A 21,031-nucleotide genomic window follows, 5' to 3' on the forward strand; every position below is an offset into this window, starting at 1 on the left:
TGCCTGCCTATAGTTTCTGGCTCTCTGAGCAGGTCTACTACATTTTTGATATAACCTTCCTTTTTCCCTGCATGTCCTTTCTGAACGAGCTGTGCCCTTTCATATCAGTATTCCAGTCATGTGAATTCTTCCCTCAAATCTCCCGTTATGTAAGGAAAAGCGAACAATATGAGGTCCTTTTCATAACTTCTCTAATTTGACAATCCCTCTTTATTAGCACTGGGCCTGTCATCTTGGTTTACTGCCGGGAAAGCAAAGATTTTCACCGCATGATATAATAACTATAAAAAGGATTCAGATGGCTGTAAATAGCACAATAAGACTAATTTTCAGTATATTGTTTCAAGATGACTTGCAGAGATTTAGCCAATTAAAAATAGTAAGTGTTGGGCTAATGTAGATTCATGCCTCACACAGACATTATACCTTGGGATAGTCTATACAGAAAGCTGTCATGAGCTGGAAGAAGTCCTGAATTGGGAGCTTTGAAAATGGATAAAACAATGGAGACTGTAGTGGAAGAAATAATTAGGTGCAAATGTTGGAGAAAAGAAGTAGGTGACATCTAGCCTGGTCCATCTGGCACCCACAGGCAGGATCTAGCCCTTTGGGACATTTTCATTGCCTTGTCCTTGGAAGAGACAGGTAATGAGTTTTCTGGGAATAAGCTGTTGTAACAGATTCCTTCTCCTGGGCTGACTCCAAAGCAGAGCTAGGCACTAGGTCCCCGTCAGAAGAAGGGGGGAGTCTGAAGGAACATCTGTTTTCACATATGCAGTGCATCCAGAGCAGCCAAGGTTAGATTGTCCTATTAATATGTTGCTCCTATAACTAACTTTATGGTCATATTTGGCAACTAATTATTTAGTACCTTTGTCTGGTCTAGGAACAGAAATAATACCATAACCGTTTTGAACCCAGGACTAGCTCATGGCTAACTGTATATGGATAAAACCAAATCCTCCTCCATAGTTTTTGTTGTCTTGTGAGAAAAAAATGCTGCTCTTTTCTTTGGTGCTTGCTCTGTAAGGTGTAAACTGAAAAAAACAAGAGGACTGTTCCACCTTTGGAAACAAACCAACGCTTAATAATAGCATGCTATATAAAAAGACCTGACCCTTTAGAACATTGTAATTTATTTTCTTTTTAAAACAACAAATTAATCCCTCCAGACTTCCCAGTCAATCTGCTTTCGTGACACTATTAAAGAACCCCTGAAGTGGAAGGGGGTAATATTTTCTTGTCTTTTTTCCCCCTCTTACGTCCTTTAAAGTAATTCCAGAATCAGCTTTTAAGGGAGAACCAAACACTGTGAGAAATAGGGAAGTGAACAGTTTGTGTCCAAGAAATCCATAGATCTCCACTATTCTAAGGAACAGGGCTTGTTCTTTTCCTTTTTCTTTTATGTTGCTTTCATTTTCCACATGGTTTTCTGAGAATGTGATTATGTTGGCTTCTCGCCGTGGTCGTCAATAGCAACTGCTGGGAAATTTATTCTGTCACCCGTTACTGGAGTCTCCCAAAAAACTTTTTCAGCAGCCACATTTTTTGGAATTCCAAAAAATTTAACATGTGACTGCAACAAATGGTCAACCCTTTAGTCTACCTGCATTTTAATGAAGTGCACCATTGATTGTGAATTTATTATAAAGGATTGTACGCAATAGGATTGTATCATTGCTCACCTATGATGGTACGCAGCAGATCTTAACTGATCATGTATCTGGAAATATTTATACTGCATGTTCTTTTAGAGGTTGCTATGGGAAAAGAGAAAACATATTCTGTTACATTGGGGCTGTTCCTGAGGTTCAAGTGATGCTTCAATAGAAGCAGAGCATGAAAAGAAACAGAGAGACACAGTGTTTTGATGATCAAAGCATAAATACACAACAAGACTATTCACTAGCAAAAGCTCCCAATCACCTCTTAAAAACAACAACTTCACTAACAGCAGAGAAGCTTTTGGGTGTCTTTTGGGAATGAATTCACGTACAACTGGGTATCCTGCGGTACAAAGCCTTTCAGTGCAGGTACTATACCTCCTCTTCCAAACTCAATTATTAATAGTCCTTGGTTAGATGTGGGACATTCTTCTACTGCGAGAATAAGCTGTTGTTATTTTCTTTGACGACTCAATGGCAAAGTTCAGTGGAAAATTAACTCTAACCTTGGGCTTGGGGATTGAGAAGCAGAGAAAGCTGTCTCAGCAGCAGTGCAATGAGAGAGTTAGTGTCAAAAAATGTTGGAGAAAGGAATTTTAGAAAGAGAATGGAAAAATCCCACTGAAAATTCAGTTCCCCTGGGAAAACTGTAACTACAGAAAATGCAGCTTTCAAGGAAATTACATTTTAATTCTTTATATTCTTTTAATAGCTTGCATTACAGACAAGGAGAAGGACAAGTTTTAGTTAAGTACTCACTACTTTCTTTAGGATTAGGTTTTTTTCCTTTTGTAGTTTTAGGATCAAGAAGTGATGGAGGTGACATGGGACTTGATCTGTGGGATGCCTTAGCAAGGCATGGATTCCTAAATCCCTGGTTAGGTGCTGAAGTCAAAAGTTAATGCTGCTAGCCCCTGGAATTGCCTTCTCAACATTAAAATTCTTAAGGTACCCCCATTTCTGGTCATGGCCATTATTTTGTCAGGCTTGATGGGGGTTTGAAAGGAGACTTGGATTTCAGTCCCTGCTCCACTGAATATTTAATATAAAATAAGAAATGTTAATAAAGCAAGGATTAGGTAGGACTTTTCTCTCTCAGGAGAGTGCCTTACGACTAATCTGTGGAGTACATCTTCTCTCTCTGACCCACCGAATATTTAATTATTTAAGGTACGTTGAACAGGTTCAATAAGCAAGAATGAACATCAAGCAGGGAGTCAAAATGCTCTTCTGGAAAAAAGGGAACAGCAATCCCTTAGGCAGAAGAGTGATTTGAGCCCAGACCCCCTATACTCTGGGCAAATATTGTATCTACTAAAGGCAGCTGTAGCTTTTTGGGAAGACTTATGAGAAGTGGCACTGCTTTGGCAGCATCTGCCTTCTTGTGAGGGTCTGTGGTGAGAAGGCTGGGTATTGTACACTGAGCATAACAGAAAAGGAGTAATGCCACTCCCTTTCCCACTCACATGATAAAAATCAATCTGAATTTAGTTGCTGTTGCAGCATAGATTTTTTTTTTTTTCATAACTACAATACTTTTGACTAGCAGCATCTTCCCTGGATTATAAATGGCACCCACTGGAAAGCAATGATCTGAAATGTCTGCAAGTATTTCTTATTCAGCTTCACAATGTCACTTCGAAGGGGCAAATAACATTTGGGAAAATGGGAAATGGCATCTGCAGTTACCAGTGAGTTTGTGGGGTTTTTTGGGTTTTGTTTTGTTTTGTTTTGGGTTTTTTTTGTAATTTATTATAGTTGTGCCTAGAAATCACCCAAGATTAGGCTAGGAATGGTGTACATGCTAATTAAAAGACATTCCTTGTGCCATCAGCCTTATTGTCTATATAACCAAGACAAAGTGTAGGAGGAGAAAAAGGTGCATGTATATTTGCAGGAGTTCATGAGCTACTGCTCAGTGGCAGGAGCATAATTAAAATCCATGTCTGTCTTTTCTGAGACAAGAGCTCTACTCCTTAGATCAAGATGTCTAGCAGAGATCAGAGTCATTTCATTTTGAAAAAAAAAAACCCAAACACCTACTCTCAACATCACTTACATGCAATGTACGGAGTAAATTGGTTGCTAAGTTAGAAGGGGTCCTGAGGGATTTGACTTTCAAGCCTGTGCTTCGGCTACTCTGCTGAGCTTCTTCTACCACCCACAATGCATTACTCTACCGCGACTTGGTTGGTTTTTATTGAGGAGTGGAAGGGATCGTGATCCTGTAGACTCCAAATGATATCAGTGGCTTTGGACTAGCCCTGAAGACTGCTGTGTATGTTTTCATTGCTGTTCACTGCCTAGTTCACTAAAAAAGATGAGTCGTTATTAGTATTCTTCCATTTGTCTTTTTGATGTCAGTGGCAACTCACCACCTAAATAGCTTAGTATTGGTTTTGCTCCTTGGAGAATCAGGTAACAAAGTGAGCAGCAGCCCACAGCACTCCTGAATGCCATGGTCAGAAGAACTGCCGTTCCTCAGACGCCAGCAGGAATGAAAGCCTGAGTGCTGGTCAGAAGGCGTAGACAAGGTGTTTGTTGGAAGCACTGCTGAACTTGAATGAAAAACATTTTCATTTGTAGGCAGAATTGCTGCTTGTGTTTTCCAGCAGCTCTCCAGCTTCCAGCTTAGAGGTTAGTGAACACTACTTGTAACAAATGGGAAACTGAAGCTAAATTCAACTTGTCCTAGCATTAGTCTGAAATGTTAGTTATTGCGTTTGGGGTGTTTATTTTTTGTATAAAGTACAAAGGATATTGCTGACAGTGGCTAGTGAAGAATTTAAGAAACAAGAGAGAAATTTCAGTTAAAAGGTCTATTTGTCAAGGTGACAATTTTGCTGAATTGCTGTGAAGGATTTTTGCTTTTTTTAGACAGTGTTTCCTCCAATTATTACATAATATTGGCTTATGGGTCTGAATTTAGTTCTTACTTCAGCAGGCATCCTGACAGAAAAGTGGATGTCAGAAGCCTCAAAAGGGTTAGTGCTCCATATATAACCAATAAAATTGATGTGTGAATTAGGGGTCCCCTTCACAGAAGTAATAAAGTTTTCTTTCTGCAAGCAGTGAAATTTCTTTCTTGTAGCTGTCAGTGTAGTCGTTCTGCATCAGTGTAAGATATCGACAGTGTGCTCAGGGCAATAGCAGAAAAGGGCAGAGATTAAATAAATGGAAGGGAGTAATCTCAGCTGAGTAGAGCCATTTGAAACCAATTGCAAATATAATAAAACTATAAGGCCCAACCCTGCTCTTGGAAAAATGTTCCTAGTAACTTCAGTAACAGTGCAATGATTTTATATGGTGTTGATAATGAAAATACATCTCAGAGGTGCCGAAACCTGTACTTCTTGCACACTGGGACTTCAATACGGCTATGATAATTATCCAACTCAGAAAACTTCCCTTCCTCTGCTGATTGATTAGTGCACACTTCAGGATCTCAGCTGGTGTAAAACACTAACAGTCTGTCTCTGACTGAGCAAGATACACAGAAAATATCAAAATCCTGCACTGAAGTGAATGCTAAAACAAAAGCAACCAAACAAAGCCAGTTGAAGAAATTTGGAGTGGAAGATTTCTGGTGAGCAAGGTTTACTTCTCAGGAATTAGAATTAAACTGCAAGAACAGGAAAAGGGAAGAAAAATACTTTTTACAACAGGAGATTCAAAGGGTGAGTACATGTTAAGTGGACAGCTTGATTAACAATGAAAAAAAGAACGCTGTTCTTGCAAGAAGAAAAATTTCCTAAGGATTTTCAAAGGACTCCACACTGTCCCCCCCGACAATGGGATTCATACACAAGCGCTCAGGTGAGTGGGACGATATATGAATTTATAAGGACCAGCAACATCTGCAGAGTAGCCTCTACAGATCTGATGGCAGAGGATGTGGCACTGTGCGGTACTAATTCATTGCTGCTTGCTTTTTGCAATGACCAACCATGCAAACCTGAATGAAACCAAGTCATGCCAAAGTGGTTCTTGGTGAGTGGTGCTTCAGATGTCTCTGCAGCCCAGCTGAAGAGATTGCTAGTGTTGGGGCAGCGTGAGAAACAACCCTGACAGTAGACTGAATTGATAGATAGGCTATGTACAGCTAGTAATATCCCAAAGGCTATTCCAATTTAATCAGACTCGAGATATTTTTGTATTTTCCAGAAGTTGTTTAAGTAATAGCAGGTACATACTTTAAAAAAAATATGTTGGCAAAAGGAAACAATAGAAAGGAGAAAAGAAAACTTTTGTGCTGGTTTTGCTTTGTTCCTAATTAATTAATTCCAGGACTGATCATTCAGTGTGTATAGGATGCAGAGAGACAAAGAGCTCACCAAAATTAATGCTATTAGACTGCAGAAGAGTAACAATATCTGAGCTTTTAAAAGTGTATGTGAGAAACAGGCTGTTGGGTTGCTTTAATTTCAAAGGCCAGAGCATAAGAAGGGGCACGCAGGAGAAATTTAGAGGGTCCTTCATAAGGCAGTGGCCATTCTATTTTCTGACACATTAGGATGCAAGGACAAGGAAAGATCTTAGCAAGGTTTATGAAGTCCTGGTGGGGCTGGACCTTAATATCTGCAAAGACTTGCTCCTGCCCTAAAGTATTGCTTCTTCATGTCACCAATTTCATAGACAATATAAAGTTCAAGCTATAGTAGTGTCTTTTTTTTTAAGTCATGAAGTATTCCTTCTCCAAAAACAACATATATTTGATTATGCTTTATATCTTAGTGTACTAGAACTAATCTACTAAAATATTCACGTAGCAAAGAAAAATGGGAATAAAAAAAAGTAAAGTATGTGTAGTGTGTCGGAATTAATGTGCCTAGTGGAACATTAACTTTTGTATTTCTAAGATTTTTTAACCTTACCACCTTAATGGTGTTCTGACGCAGCATTTTACATTTAGTATTTTTCTTTTTTAAAGTTCAAAGACAAAATAAAATAAGGATGGGAAGGGGAGGGGTGAGTGGAATAAAATAAAAGAGGACCAGGAATAATAGAGCTGAGTCCTTTGCTTAGTGAGTAAAGCCCATAAACACCTTGAACTAATAATTTCATAGGATGAAATTCAGAGCACACAAGCATAGAAAGCTATGCAATAATTAGGCAAAAAAAAAAAGACTTAATGGGATTTAAGTGATACATATGCAGAGCTGACCCTTAGATAGTCTTAAATGAATTTCACCCTCACATGGCTGCTCTTCTAAATGGATGTGCATGAATCATTAATACATTTGCATGAAAAATCCCACGTCTGTATTTTGTTTTCATTTTTAGCTATGTATTTCTGCTGCACATGTGCTGAAGCCTGTGCTTAAGAATGAGCAGTCTTTATTAATACATGATTTTTAAAAATATATCAGGCATTTGTGATGTTAAAGGCTCCTGAAAATCCAAACTGTAAGAATGATTTTGAAAACATTGAAATTGAGTACCTAACTCTATTCTGCCCCCAACTACAAATTACAGATGAACCTTTTTATGCTCTGCCTCAAAAAGAAATAACAAAAACTTATTTTTTGGCAACAAACCAGCTGGGGAAAATTACATTCCAAACTGCAAATTTTATAAAAACTGAGAGCGTGAGAACAAAAGAGAAAAAGAAAAAAGGGTTGTTTGTAATGAGGACAGTTTTACAAGTGTAGCTGTGTTGGGCATACTAATGACCTCCTGCATCAGGTTAGAGAGGACATCTAAACCATCATGGAATCTGAATGTGCCTAATCCATCTTCCAGGTGTTCGTGTATCCTGCCCCCCAGTCTGCCCCGAGCCTTGCACAGATGCATTTTCCTGAAGGCACAAGGGCTCTGTAGGATTATACAGGTCTTTCTGCACAAAGCTGATTGCAAGAGGTGGTCTGCTGGCTACTCCCCAGTGGAGCATGTCTTATGTTAGAGTTAAGGTGATGAACTTTAATCTTAACAGAGAAAAAACCCCAAAGCATCCTTGATTCCTGAAAATAAACTTGTATCTGTTGTTTTAAAATTGTATCTTTTACAATGCATTTTTTTAATTAAATAGGAGAGCTCAAGCTTTAAGGTATTCCTTCATTTTCTGGCTGAACAAACTCTTTGCAGAATTAAATTCAATTGTGCAGAAATATTCATGGCCAAGGACATAAAGATATGAATCAAAACAGAAAAAAAGAAAAAAAAAGAAAAGAAAGATTCCAGATTCTTCCCCACCCCAGATTTCCCTATAAACCTGAAGCCTATGCAGTTCTTCAACACACACTTTTAATCAAGGATATAACGAAGTGTGTGCTCAGGTCACTGAAATGAACAAGATGTATTGTCTCTAAGTTTAATTAAAAGATTTCTTCATTGAATTGTGTTGTACAAAATTCTCATTTATTTTATGTTTGTTGTAATTACAAGTGGTCTCTTGTCATGCAGCTCTATGCACTTCTTTCCTGAACCTATACTTTAATCTGTACAAGGGGGTAAAAGGCATAGGTAGGACATTAATCTCCCTAAAACAGCTTTCTCGATTGCATAGGTTTCCAGCTAAATAGAAATCCGCTAATTTCTGAAAAAATGTAGCTCTACTGAGCATGGACTGACCTTTAGTTTCTCACTACCCCTGTTCCCTTTACTGCCCTCTTGGCTTCTTCATCTATAATTGTACCATAGACTAAATCCACTGAAATATTTTAAACACATATTTAATTGTAAGCATGTGCTTAAATCCCGCAGGCCGCAACAGGAGTTAAGTAAGTGTTTATAAGTGCTGTGGTAGGTGGGGATTAGATCTGCCTTGTTGGTTCAGGATATTTCAAATGTGGACAGGTCCCTTCTGTGTGCTTTCTGTCTTGTACCACCAAAATTGTACTCCACTGCCCAGGAGGAAGAGTTTGTCCTCTGCCAGCTGTCACTGAAAATGTGGTGCCTGGGTGTGCAAGGGTTTGACGTCTATTCATCTTTGACAGGCAAAATTGTACTGGGCTGTCGAGTTAGTAGTGCTTTGACAGCAAGAATGTTTTCTCCTGTGGGATTCACGGGGGTTTTTGAGTGGTTACAGAGTGGAAAGACATCATGAATGCTTTTGGGTTGCCCAGTGCTGTGAACTAGATGAATAGCACTTACTGGGAAAAAGTGAGTGCTGACTTATTAACTCCATTATTGGTCACCTGGCCCAGCTCTATTTTACACCTGCCTTTACCTAGTCAAATTGATGTGAAAATGAGCTGTAGAGGTGTTTATTGTTTTAATCAAAAAGCCAGATGGATTAGGCTAAGAACAGAAGGACTGCCATCTCGGATTAAACCAGATGGGCTGGGGATCCATCCAACCCTGTATCCCCACTATAAAGGTCAAACAGAGTGATTCTTCTCTGAGTACATACTCCTACCTTTCAGCACACAAAAGACTAGGGACTTCCTGCACAAGTGGCTGCATCTGAATTGTCACATTCAACAATCCACAACAGAACTATCTTCCGTGAATTTATACGATCCTTTTTTAGATGTCCATAGCATCCTGTGGCAAGGACTTCCATAGAGTGATCCGGTTGTCTTCCTATTTTTTCTGTGATTACACTAGAAACGCTCTGTAGGGTTCTTACTACGATACTCTTGAAGTCAATATTAGAGGCTATATGCAGACACAAAAGTACAATTCTTTAGAGCAATTCATTAGCATGAATCAGAGATGATGCTCTGAGGGCTTCATAAGGAGAAGACGATTGTGTGGAATAAGCAATAATCTTTGTGAGTTAAATTTCGTCAGTTGTGCTGGTCTTTCTTGGAAGTGGCTGAGTGGTATTCAGTTGCAGAGAAAGATATTAGCAATGTTTACATCAAAGCAGAAAACAGATTTAATTATTGCCCATACCTCTTCTATGGGGTCCTGAGTGCTCTGTGAAGTTTGTCTGCCCTTAATTCCTGTTGCAGATGAAGGAAATAAGCTCCTTGTAGAAGGTTCTTTGGTGTTTAATGTAGAAGACTATGAATACACTGAGGAGACCTAACTGCGATCTTACAATTCTAAACGCAATGCCTTTGTTTTCTCTGTGGTTCCCTTTGTTTACTCTTTATATAAAATCTGGTACACAGAATTCAGCTGCTGCAGAAAGCTTTCCATGATCATTTAATTCTCTGGTATACTACAATTTCCTTCTGTCTTCTGCTATAACAAACATCCTATACATAAGTCATTAAGGCAAAACGAAAAATCCCTCTTATTTTCTCAGTGCTATTAGCTTTTCAGCTGTCATACCACCTTTTATTGAAATTCTGCCAAGTCCTCCAAGCTAAGCAGAGTGAACGTATATCAGTAGGGACCTCCAAGAAACACATGCTATTTCAATATTTGACATACGTTTCTCTAAATCAACGCTGAACAAAGCAGAATACCAGCGTGTTAGAGGATTTGCATTTGGCAGAGGTACATCACGTTTGTTCCCATCTGTGGTGATTAAAAATCCCAAGTCACTTTCTATAAGAGAAATACTGTGTTGTCTTGACTCAACTGTGGTGCTGAGCAAATGTATTTTGGATGTACTATATAGTGGGTTTAGTTTTTCCATGTGATGCTGCATTTGTTCTCAGTTTCTGCCCTCTGTTTTTGACTCTCACATTTGACTCCTCACTGACAAAACGATACTTCACTGTAAGCTGAAGATATGACTGCAGTAGTTATATGACCATCTCTCCATCTCTTCCCCTGCACCCTCAGTTACTGACTCTCAATCTATATTTATCCCACATGATACCAAAGTTCTGTTATCCCCATTTTTATAGATAAGGAATGAGTAATTAAGAGACTTGCCCATTAAAAGAATTTTATGGTGAAGAGAGTCTCACACACACTGCCTTGCTGCCAGGACATAATTGATAAACTCCCTGGTGTGGGGGATGAAATTTATTTAACTGTCTCATCACATTTCCTATTTTCGTTTTCTCTTTCAGACTAACAGCTAAAGCCGTTGCTGTTCTCTTACCAATCTTGGGAAGCTCATGGATCTTTGGGATTTTGTCTGTCAATGCCCACGCATTAGTATTTCAGTATATATTTGCTGTTTTCAATTCACTACAAGTAAGTACCTGGTGGGAAAGTTTATGGCTACTGAACTGCTGCTGAGATCCAATAAATGGATCATAAGTAATGTTTTCACAGGCTTGTGTTTATTGGATTTTTTCTATGTTCCTTCCTCTATCTTTTAAGTCTGTGCTGACCATACAGTGCTGGCAATTATTTAGTCTCTGTATGAACAGAACTTTTATCCCACTCCTTAGTGTTTCCGGTAGCAATAATTAAATAAATGAGACAGTAAGCTTGAGAAATGAAATTCATTCTTCCAGCATCATGCACCACAGCCAAGATTCTTCAGCAGAGATACCAGAACAGTTTTTCAGTGTCAGTTTGAGGCTTCATTACTGAGACTAAATGAAAGCGAAGAGAAGTCTGTGGGAAAGGTGCATCATAAGGAGAAAAGTGGAGCTATTCTGCATGCTGCACATGACTCTTGCATGCAGGCAACTAGACCCTCGTCTTCTTAATACACCAATCCAGAAAAATAGCTCTGTCCAAGAAGGAATGTAAGCATCTGCTTAGCCTTAAGCAGACATTTCAGTAGAGGCATAAATCTATGGGTGTGTTATTATTCTTTCCTGAATAGTGGTTACAAAGCGGAAGGAAAAATGAGCTCCTGTAAATCCTTTTTTGTCTCAGGAACAAATAGCCCTATGGTCACAAAAAGAACAGAGTTCTCCCCATAAGCTGATAAGAAAAGTTCCAATTTTCATCCAAAATAAAAACAGGTTTGGCTGAATACTCCCCAGAAGAAAATAAAATTATTTTGGGAGGGAAAGGGGGTGGGACCTTTTCACTTTCCATTGGACAAAAACCCCAAAGATAGCAAAATTCTGTTGTGTTAAGAGCTTCCTTTTCTACTGTGAAAAATATTGATCTGGTGTTTCCCAAAGAGCATCTCCCTCTGCCTTTATCTTTGCAAGCACAGACAAAAAGTTCTCTTGTTGTCATGAAAACAGAATTCCCGCTTCTTTTCAGTCAGATTTCTCCTTTAGCACCCCAAAGTTTAGGAGGTGCTGTTTTACAAGAAAAGGTCCAGACAAGCCTCATAGCAACCTAATGCTGCAAGTTTCTCCAGTTTAACATGGGGCACAGTTTGGCCTAGTCTTCAATATTTATAGATCTTCAGCTACTCGATACCTGCTTTATACAGTACTGTAAGAAATACATTATTGCATTTCATTCTTCACAGTCAGTTTTCACCCTTCTCCCTTTTATCTGTTTTCAGGGATTTTTCATGTTCCTGTTTCACTGTCTTCTGAATTCAGAGGTAAGTGACCAAATGGTGTTAACAAATTTGGTGTTGCCAAATTCAAGTCACGCAAGTGTAAAACAAGAAAAGGCTTTCCCCATTATTGTTGCCTGCTATGCCGCTGATTTCTTTTTTCTTTCAATTAATACATGACTGTTAGAGGCTTTGTGACTTGTGGCATTTTGACCCATGCTTGACATTTATTTTATTTAACATAAGAAAGGTTTAAAAACAAGAAAAAGATAAGAGAAGGCAGCTCAAGACTAAGCCCCTCCTGAGGGCTGGAGGGGCTGGGCAGGGCATGGGCTGTGCTGCTAAAGGAGGGTGCTGAAATGTTGGGAGCAGGACTTACTCTGGCAGTCCCTGTTGGGGGGCCTCTGGCTTTGTTACATCTGCAGTTCCAGAGAGGAAAATAAATATTATTTTCAGCAAAACATACTTTTGGATGTCGCTCATGCAGTCCTTAATGGGAAACGAAACAGAGTAGAACCTATTCCAGGTATTTTTCTTGGCAGGAAGTTCAGGTTTTCGTAGCAGACCAAGAGGCATCTTTTTGCATTAAGGCTGTCTCAGAGCAACTGGGGTAAAGCCAAGGCAAGGCTGATGTAAATGGGGCTTGTGGAGACCATTTCTGCTGGGCCTGGATCTTGCAGCACCCTCTCCTCCTACGGCAGATAGCAGAAAATGCTTAGCAACATGTATTACTGATAACAAAAGTTTCTTAGGAAAACCATTTCCAGCATGCTGGTGGAGGGTACTGCTCAGTGAATACCCACATAGCTTTGATTCTCCTGCAGCTCTTTCTTCTGGATGCTGTTAAGTAGCTCTGCTCCATAGCCTGCTGCTTCTTCCTATGCAACAATAGCACTCCAGCTCTTCTGTGGAGATGTTATTATTTATTGATATTTGCCAACCTATTCAGTCTCAGAGCATTGATATGAACCTTGCTACAATCAGTTTGGAGAGTCAGGACTGACTATGAAATTCTTGATCTTTATTGAAATCAACTAAAGTTAAGGAGGCAGGTTAAAGGTAAGGAGGAAAGGTATTTCTTTATTCTATCCTCCCCCAGGCTTAGAAAGCTTTCTTCCTGCTGTCAAACTTCAAATGTCTTACATCAAATACAGATATTTGAATTGCTGCCATTTTTCCAGGAACCTCATGAGAAATTAAATTCAGAAACTTTTCTGAATTTGTGTTGCCAAAAACCAGTTCATATATAGCTAATATGAACTGTCATTTTTTAAGAGCAGGTCTTATTGGCTTCATCGTATGCTATGCATATCTAAAATACTTCTTCAGCTAAACTGTGGGAATTCTTCTTGAGAATTTTGTTCTTACCATAAAACTCAGATACTGTAAAGAGAAACCTGCAGATATTTCCAAGTGATTGGGTAAAAAAAAGAGATCTTTATTCCTAGTGCGGCTGGACAAGAAACGCACACACGTTATAAAGAAGCACAGGAGAATGGGTCTGATGGGGAGCTGAGCAGCCTCTCCCGCGGCACACGTCCAGTGCACCAGTGTCACCCCTGACAGCTCGGTCATCGAAGCCCCTTGACTTCTTTCAGCAATTTGGCTCTGTGCCTCAGTAGCCTCACTACTGCCACTCCTAAATTGTAGTTTTCATCTTTCTTACTGCAGTCTGATCTTCTTGTTTCCTGTTTTAGCTACTATATGTATAAAGAGTAGATAATTCCCTTCCTCTCCAAAGGAAAGGGAAGACTTAAGACATACTCTCTCTTCCCCCAGTCTCCTCTTTTGATTAAACAACCTGAGCTTCTTGTAACATGTGTTTGCTTGACCTGTGATCACCCTCACTGCTCTCTTCAGGGATGTCTCCAGCTGGTCCCTGTTTTTCCTGGGATGCTGGACCCAGTACTGTTGCTGAGGCCATGACAGTGTAGAACAGGGAGGAAAGATTACTTTCAGAAAGATTTTTCAGACTATGCTCCTCCTGACAAGACGTTCTTTATCACAACATCGTAACGCTGGTCAATCACTTCCAGCCAGTAGTCCTTGATAAATCTCCCCTACTTGTCTAAAGAACGATTGTCTCACCATCTTTTCTTTATGCAGCTGATTATTTTCACCTTGCTGCAGAATCTTCCTACATCTATAGGAAAGTTCATCCAGCATCTTGAAATAATTTCAGTTTTCAAAAGGCTGGCAGCTGGCTTAAGTCCTCGTGGCATCTGGACACCATCAGGGCTGCATCAGCTCCAGGGCGAGCCTGCCCAAATCGGGGAGCTTGCGGTCCAGCCTGGGTGTGCTGGTTTTGGCTGGTGTGCTGGGGTTAAACCACGACACTGGGGCTACATATTTAGTTAGAAAATGTGAAAGTGAGCTGCTGAAAATCAATATAGTGGCACTTTATGAAATTGTTCAAACCAGAACTGCAAATACTGGGGAGGTATGCTTATATGCCCTGCAATTTGGGTTTTTCTGCTTTTATTATTTTTTGTCTTTAACATGATGAATGCTAATACAGTCATACCTTGGACATCTAGGACGATGGGATAACCCAAATAACATGAAAATGAAATGAGAAACAAGTGAGGTTATACAATGCTTCCTATTTAAAGTATGGGTACTTGAAAAGTAAAGTTAAATTTTAAAATGAAACCATAAATATAAAGAAAAATGTGGGAGTGGATTGTTTGCTGTCTTTTAATACAGTGACGTTAATGTGGAGGAAGGATAATGGGGAAATGATTGTAAGCTACATGTGTGAAAATAAACACAACTTTTTCAAAAGGAATCTTCTATCTGGTTTCATTTTTTTCCCCAAAGGTTAGAGCTGCCTTTAAGCACAAAACCAAGGTCTGGTCCCTTACCAGTAGTTCGACTCGCAACATCAATGTGAAACCTTTCAATTCAGACATTGTAAGTATTCCTCCTTTTTTTTTTTCTTTTTTTTTTCCCCCTATTGTACTTGATAGTGTTCCACATTAAATTCTGTTAGAAAGAACAGGACACAAGAAGGCACCTAAGTATTTTTAGTACCTAACCTAACGTATGGTATAGACAGGCGGAATCAGCAAGTATTAAGTTGGAGCTACAATATCTGTTTTGAAAGCAAAGGACAAAATTCTGCCTTCTGGTAAATTATCAAATAAAGGTAAACAAAGGTTTATGAACTCTGGAGTATGGTTCAATGAGACTATTCTCACCAATTGTAATGGACTTCATATTATGCATTCAAGCAGCATTTTGGCAATGTATTTGTCTGATGATGATAGCTTTTTGATAGGGCACTTTTACATTTAAGCCCGAGGAATAAACTCTTAAATAAGTCAACACGTGAATATGCTTTTCTAGCTCTCCTTAAATTGTCTTGAGGCAAAAGGCATTTGTTTTTTATAAAGAACCAGACTTCTGAAGTGATAGGTGTTATTAAGTGATCGCTGCCAATCACCTTAGATCCTGGCAATAACTGTTTAAAAATCCTTTATGGCATATGCTCTCAAGACTCTGACAACGCTGTAATGTGAATAGATGTTTTCAAGCTTTTATTTCATCCAGACGAGTGATTTAGCAAAAGAAATAAATCTATTTTCAATATTATTTTGTTTTCCAGATGACTGGGAACAGGCCAGGCACAACCCCCACAAAACTGAACACCTGGGATAAAAGCACCAATTCAGCCAACCGCATTGATTTATCAGCAGTCTGACAGCAATACCAGCTTCTTGGTGCAAATCAAGCCATACATTCAGGAGCTCTGACACAGTGTACACCAGTTTTTTCTCACTGTTAATACCAGTAGAAAACTGCTTTTTTAATCACTGCCTAATAAATTGGAAGTTGCCATATTGTTTTGTTGAGTAAATAGCCCTCATCTGCTTGCCTTCAAAAAAACTGTAACACATTCTACCACCTGGCTATTAGCAATATCTGTAAAAATAACTAGCACAAATATACACTGGATGGTTTTGTCAGCAATGATGAAAACACTAGGTACGCAAAAAGGGCTTATTGCTATCTGAATCATTCCAGCTCCCAGAACAGAGGAAAGGCAACATACCTCTGGAAAGATGGATTTTTATGCTCTAAAATGAAATGCTTCCCATTGTGATGTTGTAATGGGGCTATTCTGGTCTTGCTGTGCACTTTCAGTTTACATTTATTACCTTACAGAATCCAATTATCGAAGTGAAGCTTATTCAAAATACATAGTGTGGTGATTAATTCAAATGCTACAAGGAAGCCAGGACTTGAGGGAGAAGCAGGCTCCAGCTACTCAGCTCCCAGCATGGGCGTGGAATTAGCAAAGCTAATATATACGTATATCTCTATGCTCATAAAAGCATATGTAACGTAATACTTCTATACATGGCCTATCAGTATTTTAGATATTCCTGTTTACATCATATCTATAAAAGGCAGAAGAGGCTAAGGTTGTCCTATAGCAGTCCACAGCATTTCTATCGCTGATTTGTGTCTGCTGACATATTGCAATACAAAGTATTTGTATTGCTTTGCCTGAAGCTTTTGGATGCAATCAACAACTGTCCATCAAATGCATTTGACAGATGCACTGTAGCTTTTGGAAATCAAAACCTGGCACTGTGACTTATCTTTCTCCTTTTACTGGTCAAATCGAGACACTGAATTCCAACCACAAAAAGTAACACAATGATATACTGTGAAGACAGCCAGACTACAAATAAGCCTAAGTATTGTTACCTACAGACATCTTTTAAATAGGTCTCTGCAGAGTCTTTTGTGGTTTTAAATTCTGCTCAGCACTTAATAGCTTCTGCTTTAGTACTGCTATGAAGTATCTTTAAGGAGAAAAAAACACTGTAATTTTTCTTTTGACCAGTGTTTTGTAGGTTCTCAGAAGTGATGTTTGGAGCACAAGGGGATGCAATCTCAGCTGTGCCAACGCTGCACCTTTCCAGCTGGGGGTAAAGCAGACCATAAGCCCCAGAGGTGGTCAGAGCCCCTAAGTATGTGTCTCACTCTAGGATTTACTCAGCAGCCAGGGTCTCCAGAGCAATTTCCAAAGATGAGGCCCCCTGTGCAGAGTGGCTTTGAAACCATGTCTCCTTATCCCCAGCTCTTCCTTGTTTGCAGTAGCTGTCTCCCTAATGGACTGCGTATACTGGTTTTCAGGAATCACCAAGGTAATTAGCTTTCCTCATACACTGGGCTATCAAAATACTACAAAAGGAGGGAAATATGCAAATCTTCAACCTCATTTTTTGCTAAGAGGTTTTGTGTTGGTTTTTTTTCTTTTCTTAATTAAAAGTTTGTATCCTCAGCAGCTCAGACCATTTCTGGTCCCAGTGAATCTGGCAAGCTATCTGCTATTGATTTCCAAGAGAAAAGGTATTTGCACCCTAATGTGCAGGATGGAAATTGTTTATTGGATAGTAGATTTGTAAAAAAGAAAATAAAAGTAAATTGATCTTTAGGGAACAGGAAACATTCATCAATTAGGACTGAATTTAGTGAAGTGTTTCATCCAAAAGACATGGAGTTGAAAGTTTAGAAAACGTCAATGCATTTCACTTTTGATTGATCCAAAACAAGCTTTCTCCATGTTTCCTTCCTGCACTAAGAAAAAATTATCTGTTTCAGTCTGGACCAATCTTTTCTGCCTTCTCCCCTTCCTGGCCAAGACTTGTTGGTATAGTCACCAAACTGAAACCCCACAGTCCACCCAAGTTTGTCCGTGGCTACAAATGAAAATATTCTACAGAGATCATCTTAGTTTCACCAGATATATGCTGGATATATGCAGCTGGAACAGAGCAGAATGTGACATACTGCATATCACACATATACATGCATGAAATACATAGGCTTCAAATCTTGTGTTTCCTATTGCTAAATAACTCAAATTGTTGACAGCTAACTCTAAAAGGTGGGTCAGTAAAAGCTAAATATCTTAATGGCTATGTCTTTATTTTGGCTTTCACGTATGGCTTTTTCCTAGTCTTTTCTACATGGGACTGTCTTACAGCTGTGCAAATATATGGGCTTTTCATGGCCTGAGAAAGATTATTTTTTTCCCCCAAAAGACACAGTAGAAGGAGCCCTCGGAATGTATGGAGGAGATTGTAACAGAACAGTACTGTGATAACAGAGTTCAGTGTTTGTATTGTGTGCAGACAACATATTTAAGTGTATTTTTTATACTGGAGCATGCAGTTTTTTGTTGTGCTTTTTTTTGTTTGGGTTTTTGGGGGTTTTTTTTTTTACACTGTGACCCTCCTTGATAATTTCTCTTATAATCATTGTATTATAGCACAAACAGTGCTGTGAATGGACCAGACGACATATAAAAGCATTTAAAAAAAAATCTTAATTTTTAAGAACATTCCTCTCTACACAATTTTCATTGCCTTCATTTCCTCCTGTCCTGATGTATATTGGTCACCTGTGTCACTTACCAAGGTCCATTTGAAAAAAATATGCGACATACAAATGACAGTACCAAATGACAGTAGTATAAAGGGCTAAATCTGCTTTTCATCCAGGTATAAAATATTTTAAAATTGTTCAACAAAAATAAGAAAAGCATGAAAATGTTTTTGGTTTTATACTTTAGAATGTGACATAGATGTATTATATATTGAGGGAGCATTTATTATCTTGCATCTACTGAGATCCACTGTGGATAACCTGCATCCCATGCTTTAACTTTTGAACGTTACTTGTGATGAAGCAGTTTATCTTGTTGTTTATGTCACATGAGGTTAAGAGCTAGAATGCTGTATTTATAATACTAGGTTGGGGATGGGGTTTCTTCTGTTTTTGATAAACTAGTAAAAAACCCATGAAGTATAAATGTGTTCCATTGCCATCTAAGTCCATTCTTTTTGTTTGATTCAATGTATTTTTGTTGTTACTGAATGCAGCAAATGTACTGAATAAGAAATGCTCAAATGAATCTTTAAACAATCTCTTCCTGTCCTCAGTCTTTTGAAGCCTGAAAATCTTGCAGTTTATTTATGGGCTTGTATATAGCAGCTATTGCAATATTTTTTTTCAGGACAGCATCATTTTGTCAATGGTATGAAATCTTAATTGAATGAGATGTGAGTTTTAAAATAGGTAATGTAGCAAGAATGACTTTGCCAGTAAGTAGTAAAATAATTTAGGTTTGTTGTTTTTTTCCCCAAAATAAATAAGAAATCTTAATTTCCTAAAGGAACTTTGTATTTGTCCAAATTATTCTTTTGACATGAGTTATAAACAACAGCATAACAATTACGGCTCCCTATAAGTACTATTGTTGTGATTAAACAAGCAGAGCTTTACTCATATGAGAAGTCCTACTATATGCGTCAGGTGTGCCTAGGTAATGTGCAGACAATATTTTTGTATTAAAGTTTATACCCACAGAATATACCGAGGAAACTCATTCCCTCCCCTTTAAGAAAGGAGCCTATCTTAGGAAGCAGCTGCTGCAGATTATTTCTTCTAACACAACTATTCCAGCAACCTGGTCAAGGTCAGTTCCTAGGTGAAAAAATGACATTTATAGATGGGACAGATCCTGTCTCAGACTTAGAGGGGAAACTTGTCACTCTACCAAATCTCTGAATATAGCAGCTCTCTACAACTACCTGAAAGGAGGTTGTAGCGAGGTGGGTGTTGGTCTCTTCTCCCAAGTAACAAGTGATAGGACAAGAGAAAATGGCCTTAAGTTGCCCCAGGGGAGGTTTAGATTGGATATTAGGAAAAATTTCTTCACCAAAATAGTTGTCAAGCATTGGAACAGGCTGCCCAGGGAAGTGGTTGAGTCACCATCCCTGGAGGTGTTTAAAAGATGTGTAGATGTGGTGCTTAGGGACATGGTTTAGTGGTGGGCTTGGCAGTGCTAGGTTAATGGTTGGACTCGGTGTTCTTAAAGGTCTTTTCCAACCTAAACGATGCTTTGTTTATATATATATGTGTATATTTATACACACACACACACCCTTATAGTTAGATATATACGTGGACACACGCATTTTACATATATAAATAACGCTATATTTAAAAAACATATATACATCTTTCAGAAGATGTATATATACCTCTTATATATACCATATATATATTTACCACACCAGCATCTTCTTGTCCTCTGTTTTCTGTGGTGGGGGACAATTTGCTGGATTGAAGAGGGCTGCACACACAACAGTTAACTTTCCATGGCAGTTTGCACTCTCCTGCAGCCAAGTAACTGTAGCAACCATCCACCGCCACCAACTATCCATGTTTTGGATGCCTGGGAGCGGAGGCATGGTCCGAAAGGATGGTGTTTCAGAAGTGCCAGGGGTTTTGTCATTGCTCTGCTGTTACCCTGCTGTGTGACCTTCAGCAAGTAACTTTTCCTGACTATGTGTTTATCCCATCAGTGAAATGAAGATAATGATACTGCCCTCTTTTTTAAATGCTTTGAAGCTCACCGTGACAAACAGAGCATTTATTATTAAATACTAATGCTACACAGTAAGTTTTGTTCTTTCACCTGTTGCTGGTTCCAGTGCTGCAGACAAAAGCATTGTACAGTGTGGCCCCTAACCTTCGCCCTGTGCCCCCAACCACTGCGTTACATATTTACGCTCCGCTGTGTCCTGTTATAAAGGAAAGCATTTGTTAATTGCTACAGCATTAGGACAGAGATTTCTCCACTTGACTTTTTTTCTAACAGCTGCAGAGATGTCCTTCTTATTGTGCCTGCAGAGTCTAACGTACACATGGGAGCATCCTGGCATGTGGAGTAAGTAGGGCTAGCAGGTCTACCTGCTACACGCTGCATCAGAGCAAAAGCAGGGGATGACTTTGATGATGCCTCAGAGCTGTATCAGGTAGGTGGGATTCCTCTTTCCCTTCAGGACAGCCAACTTGTAGCCTTACCAGCAGAAAGAGATCATCTAGGATTTAGTACAGTCAGTGCAGAAAACCAGCACAAGGTTCAGACCTCACTTGAGTGGCTCAGAGCCTGAAGCTTTGGCTCTAGGACTAGTTTCATGCTATAGCAGGGCAATGGGTCATAATGAAGTACATTACAAAAAATGTGATTTTTTTTTTTTTTTTGACTAATGCATATTGCATTAAAACTTTATTACTA

The 21,031-nt window shown here is 39.0% G+C and overlaps 1 protein-coding gene across 2 annotated transcripts in view; it reads left to right on the forward strand.

The window, feature by feature from the left end:
- Positions 1-19,119, forward strand: part of ADGRD1 (adhesion G protein-coupled receptor D1) — a 159,207-nt gene extending 140,088 nt beyond the window's left edge. For both annotated transcript variants that reach the window (XM_069794917.1, XM_069794918.1), the window contains 4 exons: positions 10,580-10,706; positions 11,932-11,973; positions 14,749-14,841; positions 15,536-19,119. In XM_069794917.1, coding sequence (XP_069651018.1) covers positions 10,580-10,706; positions 11,932-11,973; positions 14,749-14,841; positions 15,536-15,631 — 358 coding nt within the window. In that variant the 3' untranslated portion in view covers positions 15,632-19,119. The remainder of the gene's footprint in view (positions 1-10,579; positions 10,707-11,931; positions 11,974-14,748; positions 14,842-15,535) is intronic.
- Positions 19,120-21,031: the final 1,912 nt, after the last annotated feature.

Source organism: Haliaeetus albicilla, chromosome 10 (genome assembly GCF_947461875.1).
Source record: "Haliaeetus albicilla chromosome 10, bHalAlb1.1, whole genome shotgun sequence".
Lineage (NCBI taxonomy): Eukaryota > Metazoa > Chordata > Aves > Accipitriformes > Accipitridae > Haliaeetus > Haliaeetus albicilla.